This window comes from Falco naumanni, chromosome Z (genome assembly GCF_017639655.2).
Source record: "Falco naumanni isolate bFalNau1 chromosome Z, bFalNau1.pat, whole genome shotgun sequence".
NCBI lineage: Eukaryota > Metazoa > Chordata > Aves > Falconiformes > Falconidae > Falco > Falco naumanni.
In genome coordinates this window covers 73,269,460-73,284,260 of record NC_054080.1, presented here as the reverse complement: position 1 = coordinate 73,284,260, position 14,801 = coordinate 73,269,460, and the positions used below count along the sequence as shown (strand labels likewise).

The 14,801-nt window shown below is 44.7% G+C and overlaps 1 protein-coding gene across 2 annotated transcripts in view; it reads left to right on the top strand.

Moving 5' to 3' along the window:
* Positions 1 to 3,420: 3,420 nt before the first annotated feature.
* DNAJC21 (DnaJ heat shock protein family (Hsp40) member C21) overlaps positions 3,421 to 14,801 on the top strand; it is a 15,389-nt gene continuing 4,008 nt past the window's right edge. For both annotated transcript variants that reach the window (XM_040579078.1, XM_040579077.1), the window contains exons 1-9: positions 3,421 to 3,602; positions 3,931 to 4,024; positions 5,142 to 5,265; positions 6,184 to 6,306; positions 10,095 to 10,399; positions 11,678 to 11,829; positions 12,183 to 12,270; positions 12,513 to 12,668; positions 13,051 to 13,090. In XM_040579078.1, the coding sequence (XP_040435012.1) occupies positions 3,506 to 3,602; positions 3,931 to 4,024; positions 5,142 to 5,265; positions 6,184 to 6,306; positions 10,095 to 10,399; positions 11,678 to 11,829; positions 12,183 to 12,270; positions 12,513 to 12,668; positions 13,051 to 13,090 (1,179 nt within the window). In that variant the 5' untranslated portion in view covers positions 3,421 to 3,505. The remainder of the gene's footprint in view (positions 3,603 to 3,930; positions 4,025 to 5,141; positions 5,266 to 6,183; positions 6,307 to 10,094; positions 10,400 to 11,677; positions 11,830 to 12,182; positions 12,271 to 12,512; positions 12,669 to 13,050; positions 13,091 to 14,801) is intronic.

Below are 14,801 nucleotides of genomic sequence, written 5' to 3'. Positions count from 1 at the left end.
ATTCTGGGTTTTGAAAACAGCATGGCAGCAGGGAAGGGGGAATAAGACTCCAAATATGTCTGCTTTTGAGAATTGGCCTCTTACATTTGAATACCTCTGGGAAACAGCTCAGCATAACAGGTGCAAGGAATAAAAATAACTGGTCATTGGTGCTCATCATGAGTTGCAATTCAAAAGTCAGCTTTCCTAGTCTTAACAGCAGTAGAAAATCCTTTAAGAGGTTTCTTCTGAGGAGTGGTGTTGATTATTTTTTTTCTCTTCATAGTCCCTAGGGAATGCAAAGAGTTACAGCCTCTTAATTGCTTTTTTTTTTTTTTTTTTAATTGGTAGTAAAAAAGGCTGCTGCTTTTGACTGTGGTAACTCTTCTGCCTAATAAGGTTCACAGGACCTGAACAGCTATGGGGGAGAAGCAGGCTAACTTCGGAGTCTAGCCCGTAATACCAAATTCATTGCAGGTTCCCTGAAGGCAAGAGGTACTCTTCCCTGAAGGCAAGAGGTTGAGTATCAAAACCATACGCAGTGGCCCGAAGTAGAATTGCCCATGATTCTGTGTTACAGGAACAGTGCTTAAAAGCATGGATTTTCCATGCTTTTTTTTACACATGCAAGAAACAACTTTTACAAAAATGCTCTCCTCTTGGTTCAGTTGTAGTGGAGGTCTTATTTTTCAAAGTAGAGTGAGCCCATACAGATTTTTTCCATGTAAAATTGCCAAGTAAGCTTCCAATATTGCTTAAAAGTCTTTAAAACCAAAAGCCTTGATTTTGGACATGGATCATGTCTGTACTTTAAATGCAGCAGTGTTTCTTGCACACTGATGAGCAGCAGGAAGTCCAGAGTGGTTCACTGTAGTTCTTTCCCACTGCTTCAGAGCTGCAGCATGAGGTCAGCTTTAATTGGGTTGGTTTTATAAAGGTTTTAAGAAATGTCTGCGAGTCTGCCCTTTTGCCAGATGTAGTTAAATGAGTTCACTGCATTTGTAAGTTACTAGGGCAGGAAAGGAGCATACAGCCATTCTCTCACAGAAAGCCTAATGGCATCAGCCTCCAACCAGACTAAAAAATCAGGTGAGAATTTTTCTGTAGTGCGCAGCAAAAGTCTTGATTCCAAGAAACGTTTCTTGACTAATGTTAGCAAACTATTATAGACCTCTTGGGGAACCTCCAGTTCCAGACCTTATGACCTGGTTCTTCCACTGATTCTAGTGCTGTCTCTCTGTCCACTCCTCCAGCTTCCCTGTGTTTCAAGGTATTGATTGTGCCCTGTTCCTATTTGGTTCTTCTTGGTTTCAGCCTCTGGCATCTTGGTGCTGAACAGACACAGCTGCAATGAGGTGGTTTGTGTGCCATCTGATTGGAAAGGCTGGTAAATAGAGGCAATTGTTCAGTTCACGTAGTCTGATACATAGAATCAAAGTGTATCTCTAGCTGACACTCATGAGGATCAAGTCCAGCTCTGCTCAGAACAGCCTAACACTAAACCATATGACTAAGATCACAGTCCAGATGCTCCTTGAACGCTGGCAGGTTTGGTGCTGTGACCAGCTCCAGGGACTGACCACCCTTTCAGTGAAGAGCCTTTTCCTAATGTCCAGCCTGAACTTCTCTTGATGCAGCGTCATGGTTTAACCCCAGCTGGCAGCTAAGCACCGCACAGCCAGTGGCTCACTCGCCCCCTGCGCTGGGATGGGGGAGAGAATTGAAAGAATGAAAGAGAAAAGTCATGGGTTGAGATAATTCCAGTTCAACAAATAAAGCAAAAGCTGCGCACACAAGCAAAACAGAAGGAATTAGCTCACACTTCCCATGGGCAGGCAGGTGTTCAGCCATCTCCACGAAAGCAGGGCTCCATCACGTGAAATTGGGAAGATAAACATGCTAAGTCTGACTGTCTCCCCTTTCCTTCTTCCCCCAGCTTTGTATGCTGAGGGAGAAACAACGTATGGAACGGTTCTGAGGTCAGCTGGGGGCAGCTGTCCGGGCTGTGCCCCCTCCCAACCCCCTGTGCCCCCCCAGCCCCTCGCTGGTGGGGTGGGGTGAGAGGCAGAACAGGCCCTGGCTGGGTGTGAGCGCTGCGCAGCTGTAATGCAGACAGCCCCGCATTACCAGCGCTGTTTCCAGCACAAATCCGTAACACAGCCCCACACCAGCTTCTATGAAGGAAATCAACTCTGTCCCAGCCAAAACCAGCACACGCAGCTTCACTCCACCCCCCGGCGCCGGCCGCTGCCGCCAGAGAGGGATCCCGGCTCCCGCTCCGCCGCCGGCCCTGGGGAGGCGCGGCTGCCATGAGGCCCCCTCAGCCTTCTCCCCGCGGACCCAGCCGGGTGCCCTCAGCCGCTCCTCCGATGCCTTTTGCCCGGGAGGCGTTTTGCCATCTCGGTTCACCCTCCTCTGGGCACACCCGAGCAGCCCCATGTCCTTCGGACACCGGGGCGCCCAAACCGCACGCAGCGCCGGTGGCCGTGGCGAGCGGCACGCTCCGGGGCGCGGCTGGCCCGTGTGGCTACCGGGGCCCGGGGCTCACCCGGCCCGGCCGGCGGGGTGGGAGGCGGCAGCTGCCCCGCGGCGGGCGGGACCGGGCTCCGCAGCCGGAGGAGCCGCAGAGCGGCGGCGGTCATAGCAGCGCCGGTGCAGGGGAGGGGTCGCTCCTCCCAGCCTGCCCCCTTAATTGTACCCGTAACACAGCGAGGTTGGTTAGTTCCGCCCTAAGTCTACACCTACTAACTAGTTATTGGTTAGTTGCCGTCTCACCGCAGTTTAAAGGTACAGTTCATTTTAAATTCACTAGCCATGCCCCCCGAGCGGGCATCCACCGTCTGGGGGGGGAGGGGGGGGGGGGATTTGAGTAGGAGGTCGCGATCTCCCACCACCACAGTTGCTTTATCCTAGTGCCCTTGAGTCTTACCGCTTCAGCAGTTTGTTTTTTTCTAGCGGTTACCAGTCCCTGTCAGAAGGCTCCTTATTTACATTCTCGCGGAGCTCATCCACATCGGTGCTAACCGTCCCTTGTGAAGCGCCGGGTGGCCCGAGCCCCGGACCTTCTCCGGCAGCCCGCGAGGCTCCTGTCGCGGGCTGGTGTCTCTGTCACCTGTGCAGCTCCTGCCCGCAGCAGTTTTAGGGTTTTCACCGTATTTTCTCGCATCGTTTGCGCCCCGCAGCACTCAGGCGACTCTAGCACAAGGCGCTTGGTTATGTCGCATCGGGTGCCTGCGAGGCCGGCACGGCGGTAGGACGGGCACGGCACCCCCCGTGTGCCCCCCGCCGCCGCCAGCCCGCCGGGTGGTACCGGGTGGGCACCGGGTGGCACCGAGAGGCACCGGGCGGCGGCCCCGCCCCCTCCCGCGGCCTGCGCCCGGCCTCCCGCCCCGCCTCCCGCCCGCGCAGCGCTGCCGGCGGGGGGCGGGGGCAGCCCGAGGCTGAGGGCGCCGCGTGTGGCGAAGCGCCGGCCGGCGGCGCGGTACGGCACGGCACGGCACGGCCCGGCCCCGGCTGCCCCGCCGCCATGAAGTGCCACTACGAGGTGCTGGGCGTGAAGCGCGACGCGGCCGAGGAGGAGCTGAAGCGGGCGTACCGCCGGCAGGCGCTGCGCTGGCACCCAGGTATGGCCGCGCCGCCCGCCCTCCACGGGCCCGGCAGCAGGCCTGAGCGGGGGGTTCGGCCCGCCTCGGCCTCGCTTGGCCCCGCCGGCCGCCGCCTACGCGGAGAGAAGCGCCTTGTGCTCGCAGGCGGCTGCGCTGGGCGCTGCGGCGGTGGCGGGCCCCGCCGGGTCTGGCGGCGGCCGGCGGGGAGCGGGGCCGGGCCGGGCCACTCGGTGCTCGGCGGCACCGCTTCCGGCTCGGCGTGCCCTCCGCGGTGGCCGGAGGGGCCGTGGCGGGCGCCGCCGTCGCGCCCTGAACCGTTCACAGGTTTTCTGAAACTGTCTTGCAGATAAAAACCTAGAGAACGCGGAGGAAGCAGCGGAGCAGTTCAAGTTAATCCAGGCAGCGTACGACGTTCTCAGTGACCCCCAGGAAAGGGCCTGGTGAGCCGTGCGTGTCGGGTGGCGGCCGGGGAGAGACTTCTTTAGTGCTGGCTCAGCCAGGACTTTGAATTTGCTTCTCACTGGGCCTTGCTGCAGGTCAGCAGGGGCCTCGGTGGCAGGAGCAGCCGCTTTGGTTCTGGTTTTGAAGGGCCCTCGGTGGCAGCAGCGGCCAGTTTGGTTCTGGTTTTGAAGGGCCCTCGGTGGCAGCAGCGGCCAGTTTGGTTCTGGTTTTGAAGGGCCCTCGGTGGCAGCAGCGGCCAGTTTGGTTCTGGTTTTGAAGGCGCTGAGCACCACGCGCAGTGCAGCCACGGGGAGGCCCAGCCGCACCCGCACCTTCCTCGCAGTGCTTTGGCAGGTGGTTGGGCTGGGCGCTGAGGAACGCTCTGGAGACACGCCAGGTTGGCCTCTGTTCCTTCCTCCCAGAGCAGGAGGCAGCTTGCATGTTAGCGTAGGCATTCCCCTGGTCACAGTCCCCTCTGCCTTGAGGGGGAAGAGCCAGCACCATGCCAGGGTGCCTGTAGATGTTTAGTATGCTACTGACTGCTGCAGACTTAAGCCTTAATGACGTACATGGTGTCGTGTTTCTGTAATAGGCCTCATTTGAAACAGCACACACGTCTCTCAAAGAGATTGCTACTTTAAGTGTTCTGTGTCGCTTGTTTTTCAAACGGGCTGGAGCGTCTACCAGATTATGCAGCCAGAGCCACCTGTACTAAGTGTGCCTTCCTTGAAAGGGAAGTACTGGTTTTCAGTTTTTAAATGCTAATGTATGACGTGGGTTTTTTTGTGTGTGTTTTTAAAGTATGTGATGGTATAAATAATGTCCTACCCATTTCTGAAAGCTTATTGATGCATATTACTCAAATGTGTTTGCTAGCTGCCCATTAAGAAATTGCTGCTATAGATACTGCAGTTAGAGTAAGACTAAGTAAGCTGAAGGTCAAGAGAGAATATTTACTGAGCCTTTTTTTTTCTCTCTGAAGACTTTGATATGAGATGCAAATTCCAGACACTGGGCTAAGCTATGCATCGGGGTGATACGTGTGCTGTATTAGCTCACCAGCAATGGGAAATGTTCTGTGGCTCTACAGCCTTGATACTGTGAATTTTTTGATAGGTATGATAATCACAGGGAGGTTCTGCTGAAAGGAGGACTTGATGGAGACTATCAAGATGATAGTTTAGATCTGCTGCGCTACTTCACTGTTAGCTGTTACTCTGGATATGGAGATGATGAAAAGGTAATGAATTAGTTCATCTTTAATGAACAAGTTTAAATTTCATGAGAAGTGTTGGCATTTGCTTCATGTTGGAAAGCTATGTGTGGAATTGTTTAGCACAGGTAGTAATAATGCTTACGCAAATCTTTCTAGGACAAAACTTATGCTGTATGCTTAGGGAAGATCTAATTCCTGCTTATTGTCCAACAGTTACTTAGTCATAATTTCCAACTATACCATACAACTACGGACTGTGTGTATGTTATTTATTGAAGTTATATAGTGAAGCATTCCAGTGTTTTGCAAGACCATCTGTTTACTCAGTAATACCTTTTAACAAGCTAGGATGCTTCAAACCGGGGTGGGCGTGGGGTGGGAAAAGCAATATAGCAACAGTCCTCAGCAAAAGTGTGCTCCTATAATTGAATTCCCTCTTGGATTTTAAGATACTCACCGTAACTTAAAAAGGTCCAGGTGATTAGAAAAACCTCTGCCAGAGAAAATTCCTATCTGTCTTCATGTTACTATACTAGGAGTGAGTTAGAAATATCTTAATCTAAAAAGATAGGGTATTTAATATTGAATTTTATATTTGGAACTCCTTCAGAACTCGATCCTGTGTAACCAGAAACTTACCAACATCTCCAGCATGCTGAAACTTTTTTTGTGTGTGTAAAGATTTGAATACAGGTCCTTGATATCTGAGAGGGACAGAGACTACACGGAGGAGATGGAAATAAAAAGAATGTGAGAGATTAAGAACTTTGTTAAATAGAAGGGACTTGCTATCTATGGCAAGTGCTTACAAGGCCTTTGCCCTGATTTTTGAGCCACTGTTCCAGAGTTGCGATGTTTATCTAACACTACTGTAGCTAAGCATTTGTACATCTATGATTGAGCTGTGCAAAATGAGTTGAAACTTTTTTTTTTTAATATCAGGGATTCTTTACAGTCTATCGACAAGTTTTTGAAAAGATTGCAAAAGAAGAGGTGCAATATACAACCCAAGAAGATACTGAAGAATTCCCTATGTTTGGATATTCGCAAAGTGACTATGATACGGTAAGAGCAAGAATAAATCTGAACTGAAAGTAATACAGTTAAGTCATTACTTTGTCACACACTGAAATCGAAGGAAAGGTTCCTGCTGATCTCTGAGGTGAATCCAAAACTATGTAGCTGCTGTCTTTTCTACTGCTTACTACTGCTAGACCATCCATTACTATAAAGGAAGTGCTTGTGTTCTGATTCATAATAATTTAGGTGATTTAAAATTGGTATTTCCTGTTGGACTATATTTTTAGCCAAGCTTTTAGGGTAGGTTGTCAGACAAACACTTAACAGGGCTAACCGTCAATTATGCCAATGGAACTTAAGTGCAGCACAAGGCCTGTAAAACAAAAGAACAGATTTGCTTTGTGTCCTGGTGAGAATGATTTACTGGTGTTTTAATGCACCTTACATTACAAAAAAGGATATTGAGGTAATTTTTTTTTTTAAATACCATGTACTGTCTTGTTTCCTTTAGCAAAACTGCATAGCACTGCATAACACAGCCTTTAGAAAACTGGAGATGTGTGTCGCGACGGAGGGAAGACACAGTCACTCAATATGAGTGATCAGCAGACTTTGTTTATTGTCCCTTACAGTCACCTTTTATGCCTTGTTATAATTAGCTCATACATATTACAAAAGTTAAGCTCATTATTGGTTAGTTGCCTAAATACCAAGCCCGCCCCTAGTTTCTCTTCTGTAGTTATCTGTTCCCACCTGTAACATTCTTTTCCCACCTCGATCTTCCTGTTATTGTGTAACAAGAACAGCCAAGGACAGCGTATTTTTGCTTTACTTCAGATAAGCTGAGAGCGATGTGCATTTCTGTCCAGCCAGCTGGACTATGTCTATGAGACCTTTTTTCAGCTAGCCAGTTATCCACAGATGTGGTAATTGACCTGCAATGTGAACTTCCACTATGATGCTCTTGTCACCTACAATTATTCTGTAGTAAGATTTAATTTCCAGAATATTGCATGCTTTCCTTTGGGAAGCAAGAAGAGAAAATGTGTGTGGGATGTTTGAATTCTTGTTAGCTGGTTTGCCAACTATTTGTTGTATTCTGTCAGACCTACAAAGTTTTTTGAAGTTAGCGGTATTCCTGTGTTGAAATTAAATAGTAAAGCAATAGCACTTACCCCAGTGAATAACTGCACAATATCAAGAGTACTGAAATGTTTTTTGTAGACTGCTGCTTCTCCCTGTCACTTCTAGTAGAATTGTACTGTATGACTAACTATGAAGTTTAAATTGATGCATACCTGAAAAATTAGTAACTTCAATGGTACAAAACAACTCTGGAGTTTAAAACGAAGTTACAAATCAAACTGAAAAGTGTCACAATGGGTGTTTGAATGTCAGGTAAAATTAAAGGATGGCTTAACATATGGAAATCTTTCCCTGGAAGAGAATATTTAGTGCCTCTGAAACTGCTAAAATCCCTCTTTTAATGGGGTTATCTTGAAACATCATTTGGAAGCTGTTTTATCTGATGCCATGGGATAGATAACGATTATAGATGCAGATTTGTGCTGTCAATAACTGCAAAAATGGCTGGAATTCTAGCACCAGCATGCTTTGACATCTGCCTTGTTCACACTGTTTTGGAAGCAGAATGATCACTTTTTTGCTTAAGGGGATTCATAAAGGTATTTCATTTATGAATTCAGTTAAATGGGAATGTTGTCATCTCTGTTATATTCAGTCACGAAGACATTACACTGTCAGAGGATCCCAGCATTACAGTGCCTACTTCTGTACTCAGTGGGAGTACCATGGGAAAAGAGTTTTAGAAGGGGGCTACAAAAACTCTGCAGAGGCTTCAAAATCTGTGATGTGAATGACCTCTGGTTCAGTCTACTGAGTTAATTCGCAAGAAGCCTGAAAGGCAGCTAGATCAGTGCCAGGCAGCCAAGGAAGATATACTTAAGTCTGTGACTCTGCAGGTCTTCATGGGGAGAAAAGACTTGTAGGTCAATTAGATGCAGAAACAAAAGCGATTGGCTCAAGATATAACTAGTAGACAAAACAACCACCGGGGAGTTTGGCAAGAGCTGCTGTACAGTCTTCCAGAGAATGTCAGAGATGCGCTTGTATTTCAGGTTGGTGCTGAGGAGGAGGAAAGTCTTAGCTCATACAGCTGGTGAAGGGGAGGGTGATCCCTGTCATCAGTTGATGGCCAGGCATTGTTCTGCACAGAAGATAACCCCTTCTGAAGCAGAAGTCTGACATAGGGAGTCTTAAGCTCGCTTAAGTTATTGGATTAAATATTCATATTGATTGGTTATTATAGAGCTGGAGTTTTGTGATAGCAGGGAAAAACCGTAGTGTCTTAGCTGCCAAAGGCCACAGCCATGAACCTTTGCTTATAGATAGGCCATTAGAACTTAGCGTTGAGGTGTTGATAGTTGTAGTCCATTTGAATACTAGTGGCAGGAGGAGAAGAGGGGATACTAGAAGAGATTTTAAACTGTTAGGTTAAATACTTCTATGAGGTATTAAAAAATACAAACAGTAGTGCAGGTAGAAGTAAGTCATAAAAAGGCAGCTTAATGTGGCAAGTAATGTAAGAAGGGAGTTTACGTCTATCTTGTTTCCTGAATATACAAAATGCAGAAGGTTAATAATTACTTGGAGAGGAGCAGAGAAAAAGACCAAAAAAATAATTATTATGCCATTTTATTAATACAGCATTTACTTATGCATAGTAAAAGGAAGGAGAATTGTGGATAACTGGCTAGCTGAAAAGGGTCACATAGACATAGTCCAGCTGGCTGGACAGAAATGCACATCGCTCTCAGCTTATCTGAAGTAAAGCAAAAATACACTGTCCTTGGCTGTTCTTTTTACACAATAACAGGAAGATCGCGGTGGGAAAAGAATGTTACAGGTGGGAACAGATAACTACAGAAGAGAAACTAGGGGCGGGCTTGGTATTTAGGCAGCTAACCAATAATGAGCTTAACTTTTGTAATATGTATGAGCTAATTATAACAAGGCATAAAAGGTGACTGTAAGGGACAATAAACAAAGTCTGCTTATCACTCATATTGAGTGACTGTGTCTTCCCTCCGTCGCGACAGAGAATAAGGAAAGATCATTTGGTGTTTCTGTTACATTCAGAGCTAGAGGGCATCATTTTAACCTTCAGTTCTAAGTTGCTAACAGAACAGCAGTGAAGTGCATCTTGTCACATTATTATATTAATGCAATTCATGGTTCCTTGCTATTGTATGTGCCAACAATTTACATGGGTTAATAAAAGAAATATTAAACAAATTAATGAAATAAAAATCCATCAAGGGCTATTAATTTCTGTTTCGCTCAGAGACAGAGAGAATATACAGAGACAAAATAGCATTATGTGCATGTATTTATTTTATTGCTCTTATTGTGCTGGTCTTTGGCTGCTGTTGGAAACGAATGGCTGACCTTTGGTGTAATTTAGTATGGTGGCTCTTGGGCAATATGTGCATATGCCTGCTTGCAGACAGTAGTGTATCTGATTCAGTTTGACAGGAAAAGTACAGCACAGCTAAGTAACTAAGCACTAGAGGAGATACTTTGTAGAAGTTGCAGTTCGGAATAGTTTAGACAAGGCTGTTGATTTGGCATGGTTTGAAATTTTAAGAATGATATTAGAGGTTTCTCTAAACCTTCATGTGGTTTACTTATACTCCGAGGGAAAACTGTGGCCTGTATAGAGGACACAACTCCTACAAAAGTCCTGAATTTACTTGGTATGGTTTTTGTCCCTGCTCCTAACTTGTTCAATTTTTTTCTTTTTTTCTTAACAGGTAGTCCACCCTTTCTATGCATATTGGCAGAGTTTCTGTACTCAGAAAAACTTTGCCTGGAAAGAAGAATATGACACACGACAAGCCTCAAACCGCTGGGAGAAACGAGCTATGGAAAAAGAGAACAAGAAAACAAGAGATAAAGCCAGAAAAGAGAGAAATGAACTGGTCCGTCAGCTAGTAGCCTTTATTCGTAAAAGGGATAAAAGAGTACAGGCTCACAGAAAACTTGTAGAACAACAAAATGCAGAAAAAACTAGGAAAGCAGAGGAATTCCGGAGGCAGCAGAAACTCAAACAAGCCAAGTATGTAAATATGGAACAGATCTTTTCTTTTACACTTGGAGAAACTATCCATGGGGATACTGTGTAGACTTAGATTCTAACAGTAGCTCCATTTGGTCTTTTACATCCTTGAAAATATTATGTATTTGGTTTTGTAATATATATTAGTCTCAGGTCTCAGCTTTTTAAAACTTGAGTGTCTCTGCATTTTATTGACATGTAGAGATATGAGATAAGCAGGGAGTAGTTATCTGTGTGCTGCAGGTAACTGGCTGCAATAGCACAGAATCCAGCGTGATCTTACTTCCCCACTTAAGTAAAAGTTAATTGTTATCATTGTTACTTCAAAGAAAAAAGAATATATGCTTTGAAATGAGGGAGAACAGGACTGTGACAGCCTGGACTTAGATCAGCTTCATCTGCCTTGGAACTGCACCTGCTAAAAAGAAAGTGAAAAAATGAATTTAGTTTTGCCTTTCTTTATAGCTCTTCAGAAATGACCCTTTCATTGGACTAAATGCATTTTTTCAATGCTTTTATTTTTCCCAAAAGAGGAAGAGACAATCTCCCAAGTGTAAGCACAATTTATTCTTCCAACTAGAAGAACTTTTTTCCTGCAAATGGGAGGAAGTAGCTTAAATTTTTAATAAGAATGCACTTGCAAAATAATTGCATATTGAAGAAAGTTATGTAATAACAATGTATATGTGATAAGTTACCTGTATTTTATTTTTACTGAAGGGAGAATGAAGCAGAGCTATGCCTTTACTGACAAATGGCTTGGTAATTCTGAGTCCAGGAGCCAGCTGAAGCAAATTTAGCTGTACTGTGGTGCACTGATTGATAATGTGGGCCACACTTAGATTTGGAAAACTGAGCTGGTACATTTCCATAGCACAGAGTCAAGGAGTAATGTGCTGGTGGCTTTTGTGGTCCTATACTGTTTGTGGATTTGAATCTGCCAGCAGGTAAAAACAGCTATACTGCTTTGAGAATTGAGCTTACCTTCCTGCTGGCAGCTTCATATTGACCATGGTGCATAAGCATTTCCTGCCTGAAATTCAAGCAGGACCCACCTGTGCTAATACCTCTTTATTTGCACTGTAGATGTGCCCATTGACATCACAAATTAACTGCCTAAATTTCCAGGCCCTACAGACAATTTTTTGCTCGATCATAATATGTTCAGAACTTTCCTCCTGAAATGCCAAAGAACAAGTTTTCTTCTAAGTAATACTGTTTCTGTAATTCCCATCTCATGGACACAACATAGAAGTTACTGTATTATTCTACTTGAAGGCTTGCTGAGCACTATGAAGAGCAGAGCTGGATAACGATGTCAGATCTGGAGAGAGGGTTGCAAGAGATGGAGGCACAATATGAAAAGGAATTTGGAGATGGATTAGATGATGAAGATGAATTAGAAGAACAGGAGACAAAAGGCATTGGAGGTATGGGGTGTAGGGGGATGATCTGTATTGAGTTGTTGCAGCCAGAGTATTGCTCACTGTACTTAAGAGCCCCTGATTCACAATTCTGACTGTAGTGCCACTCCCTGCCTCCAGCTGAGGGGTGCCAGGCTAGCGTCTGACCCTCTCTGGTGCTTTCCATTGAATATGAGAAGACATCAAACTACAATGGTTAATTTATGCTGATGTATGATTTGGTGAGATGGTCTTCTGCATGTCAGTGATATAAAGAAGTCGAATGTCAGTGTTATGACTATTTGCTAGACTTTTAAGGGCAGCTTACTCAAAAATCACTCATCTGACTTTGCCTTTCTGATCCCCACTGACCTCTTTAGACAAAGTGAATGATGAAACTGGAGAAGCTGAATTTGTTGATGGTCTGTACTGCCCTGCTTGTGACAAACTGTTAAAAACTGAGAAAGCGTAAGTGCTTGTGGTTGGGGATTTGGGGGTGAGGCTGCTGGGTTTTTTAACATTTTAAAAAATGTTTTGTAAAGACTTTTTAACTTCATAACAGTCAGTATTGTCTTTCTAGTAGAGACATTGTCAGAGCAGAATTTTCCATACTTGGTAGTGCTGGATAATGGGCCTGCTGTTAATTTATATGTAAGTAGAACAGTGTTTGCTCAGAGCTACCTGCAGTAACAATCTGCTGGTCTTCACAGCATGAAGAATCATGAAAAATCAAAGAAGCATCGAGAGATGGTAGCACTGTTACGACAGCAACTGGAAGAAGAAGAGAGGTTTCCTGTGTCTTTGGATGATGCAGATGAAATACATACCAAAGAGGAGGAAGAAACAGAAGATGTGTCTAAGCAGAAGTACTTAAAATTGGTTTTAATTTTACTGTGACTGACGATTTAACAAGTCTGGAAGGGCCTCAGAGGGAGTTTCTGATGTTTTATAGTTGTGTTGGAACTCACAGTATTGTGTGATTTAAAATATTTCCTAGCATCAGAGTTCCAGTAAAATGCATGCATTAGTATGACTGGATTCAAATGTTGTAGGATAAGTATCATATTTTCTCTGCTTCTTAAAGTTAGAAAATTAAGTTAAGGAAAAGCAGCAATTATTATTTTTCAAACAGGAACTTGCACAGGGCCAGTGTTTATTGATTAGGTATTTTTTGTCAGTTGGATGCTGGCATACATAGAAAATGAATGTGATTGAAAAAGAGATGATTTTAAATTCTTATCTTTATAGATTGTCAAAGAAGCAGAGGAAGAAACAGAAAACAGTGATGGTATGTAGTCATAATAATATTCAGGGAACTTTACAACCCAGTTCTGTTATCTCCTAACTAGTTTTTTTTGTCCTGAAAAATAAGAACTTGATATTCTACAGAACTTGAAGAGTTTTTAAATTTGTAATTCTTTGACTGCAAAATAATTTTTTTACACTTACAATCGTATTTTATGATAATCATCTCATAGACCTCACTTTGTTCTGTTTGTGCAGATCCTAATAAATGTGGTGCTGGATCTAAAAAGGCTACACTCTGAAGTGTAAGGAAAATGGATGGAAATGGGCAGATAGGGAGAATGCAAGGAATTGATCAGAAAGACCAGCAATGGCCTTAGTGTGTTAGCAGCTCCGTTTTGTGTCGGTGGTTTTCTGCTTCGGTTGCTAGAGTTCATATAATGTATTACTTGTTAATCTCTAACGTGGGGTGGGGGAAGTAACACAGTATTGGCATCCTACCGACACTGTAGTTGTTGGAACAAACACATCCATTCCACCTTTCACTTGAATTGTAAACACAAGTAGCACCCATCTGTTGTACTCTAGGTTTTGAGTCTATGCAGGATTTGACAGATCTGTGCTGACAGCAGCAGGGTGAAATTCAAGAACTGCAAGCTGTTTCAGGCTTGAGCGGCAGGAGTGCCATAGTGAGCAAAGTTTTCTGTCAGCCTTCCTCAAGTTTGATCCTTTTCAGCTCTTACCTGCCTGCTTACTTGCTTAATCCTAGCCTTGTCCCAGTGAGATTGTCTCCCACGTTTGATCACAAGCTCTTCTGCGGCCCGGACAGTAGGTGCCACTCTTGCCTAGCATGAGCTAGAATCTTGTGCAGCAATATTCTTCTGGAAACATAATCTCTGTCCTCTACCAAGCTTTATGGGGTGCAGGGAATCGCTATGGTTTTCGTTTTCTTTTCCTGAAGGTAATTAGCCAAGTTTTTTTCAGGTAGCTGAGACTTACAGGTGATAGTGTTGCGTTAATGTAGTGTTAGGCCAAATGTGTTATCCTGCTTTTGAGAGCTGTGTTTTGCTTCAGACAGGCTCAAGAGTTGACCTTTTGCTAAGTCTACCTCTGTCTTCTGGTACATGGAAAAGACTGCCAGTGTTTGTAATGTTAGGGAGGGAAAGTACAGTGTGTCTGGCTTCAGTCAGCTCCGTTTTGGCTTAAGTGTCCTAAAGCACGTATTTAGTCTAAATAATTAACATTTTGTAGAACTGTTGTCTCACAAATGGAGTTCGTTACTCAGTGTACAAAGAGCCAATCTCATATGCAGAGCCGAGATCCCATTTATTGCATGTCTGTGCAGAGGTGGGTGCTGGGTTGTAAATCCACAAAGCTGCACCTCTTAACACTTGCTAAAACATTTTATATACTTTGAACAATTGTTAATAATGACATTTCGTGACATTTAAGTTTCACTGGTTCTTACCAGTCTTGTCTCCCATTAAAAGGTACAGTATTACTTTTTTCACCTGGCATGTTCTGTGGGGAGGGGGCTTTGTTAGCTGGGGGCTTTCTTTGCTCCAGGGTGGATCTCTTAGTATGTTAATTGGGCTGGTTCACACACAGTTCAAGTAATTTTCTGTCTGCTCTCATTAACCATTTGGTCTCCTTGAGCTTATCTTGTTAGGCCTTAGCTTGATGTATTTATGGTGCCTGTTCCTTCTCCCAAGGCCTGTCTTACTATTTTCAAGTTAAAAAACAGACCGATCTTC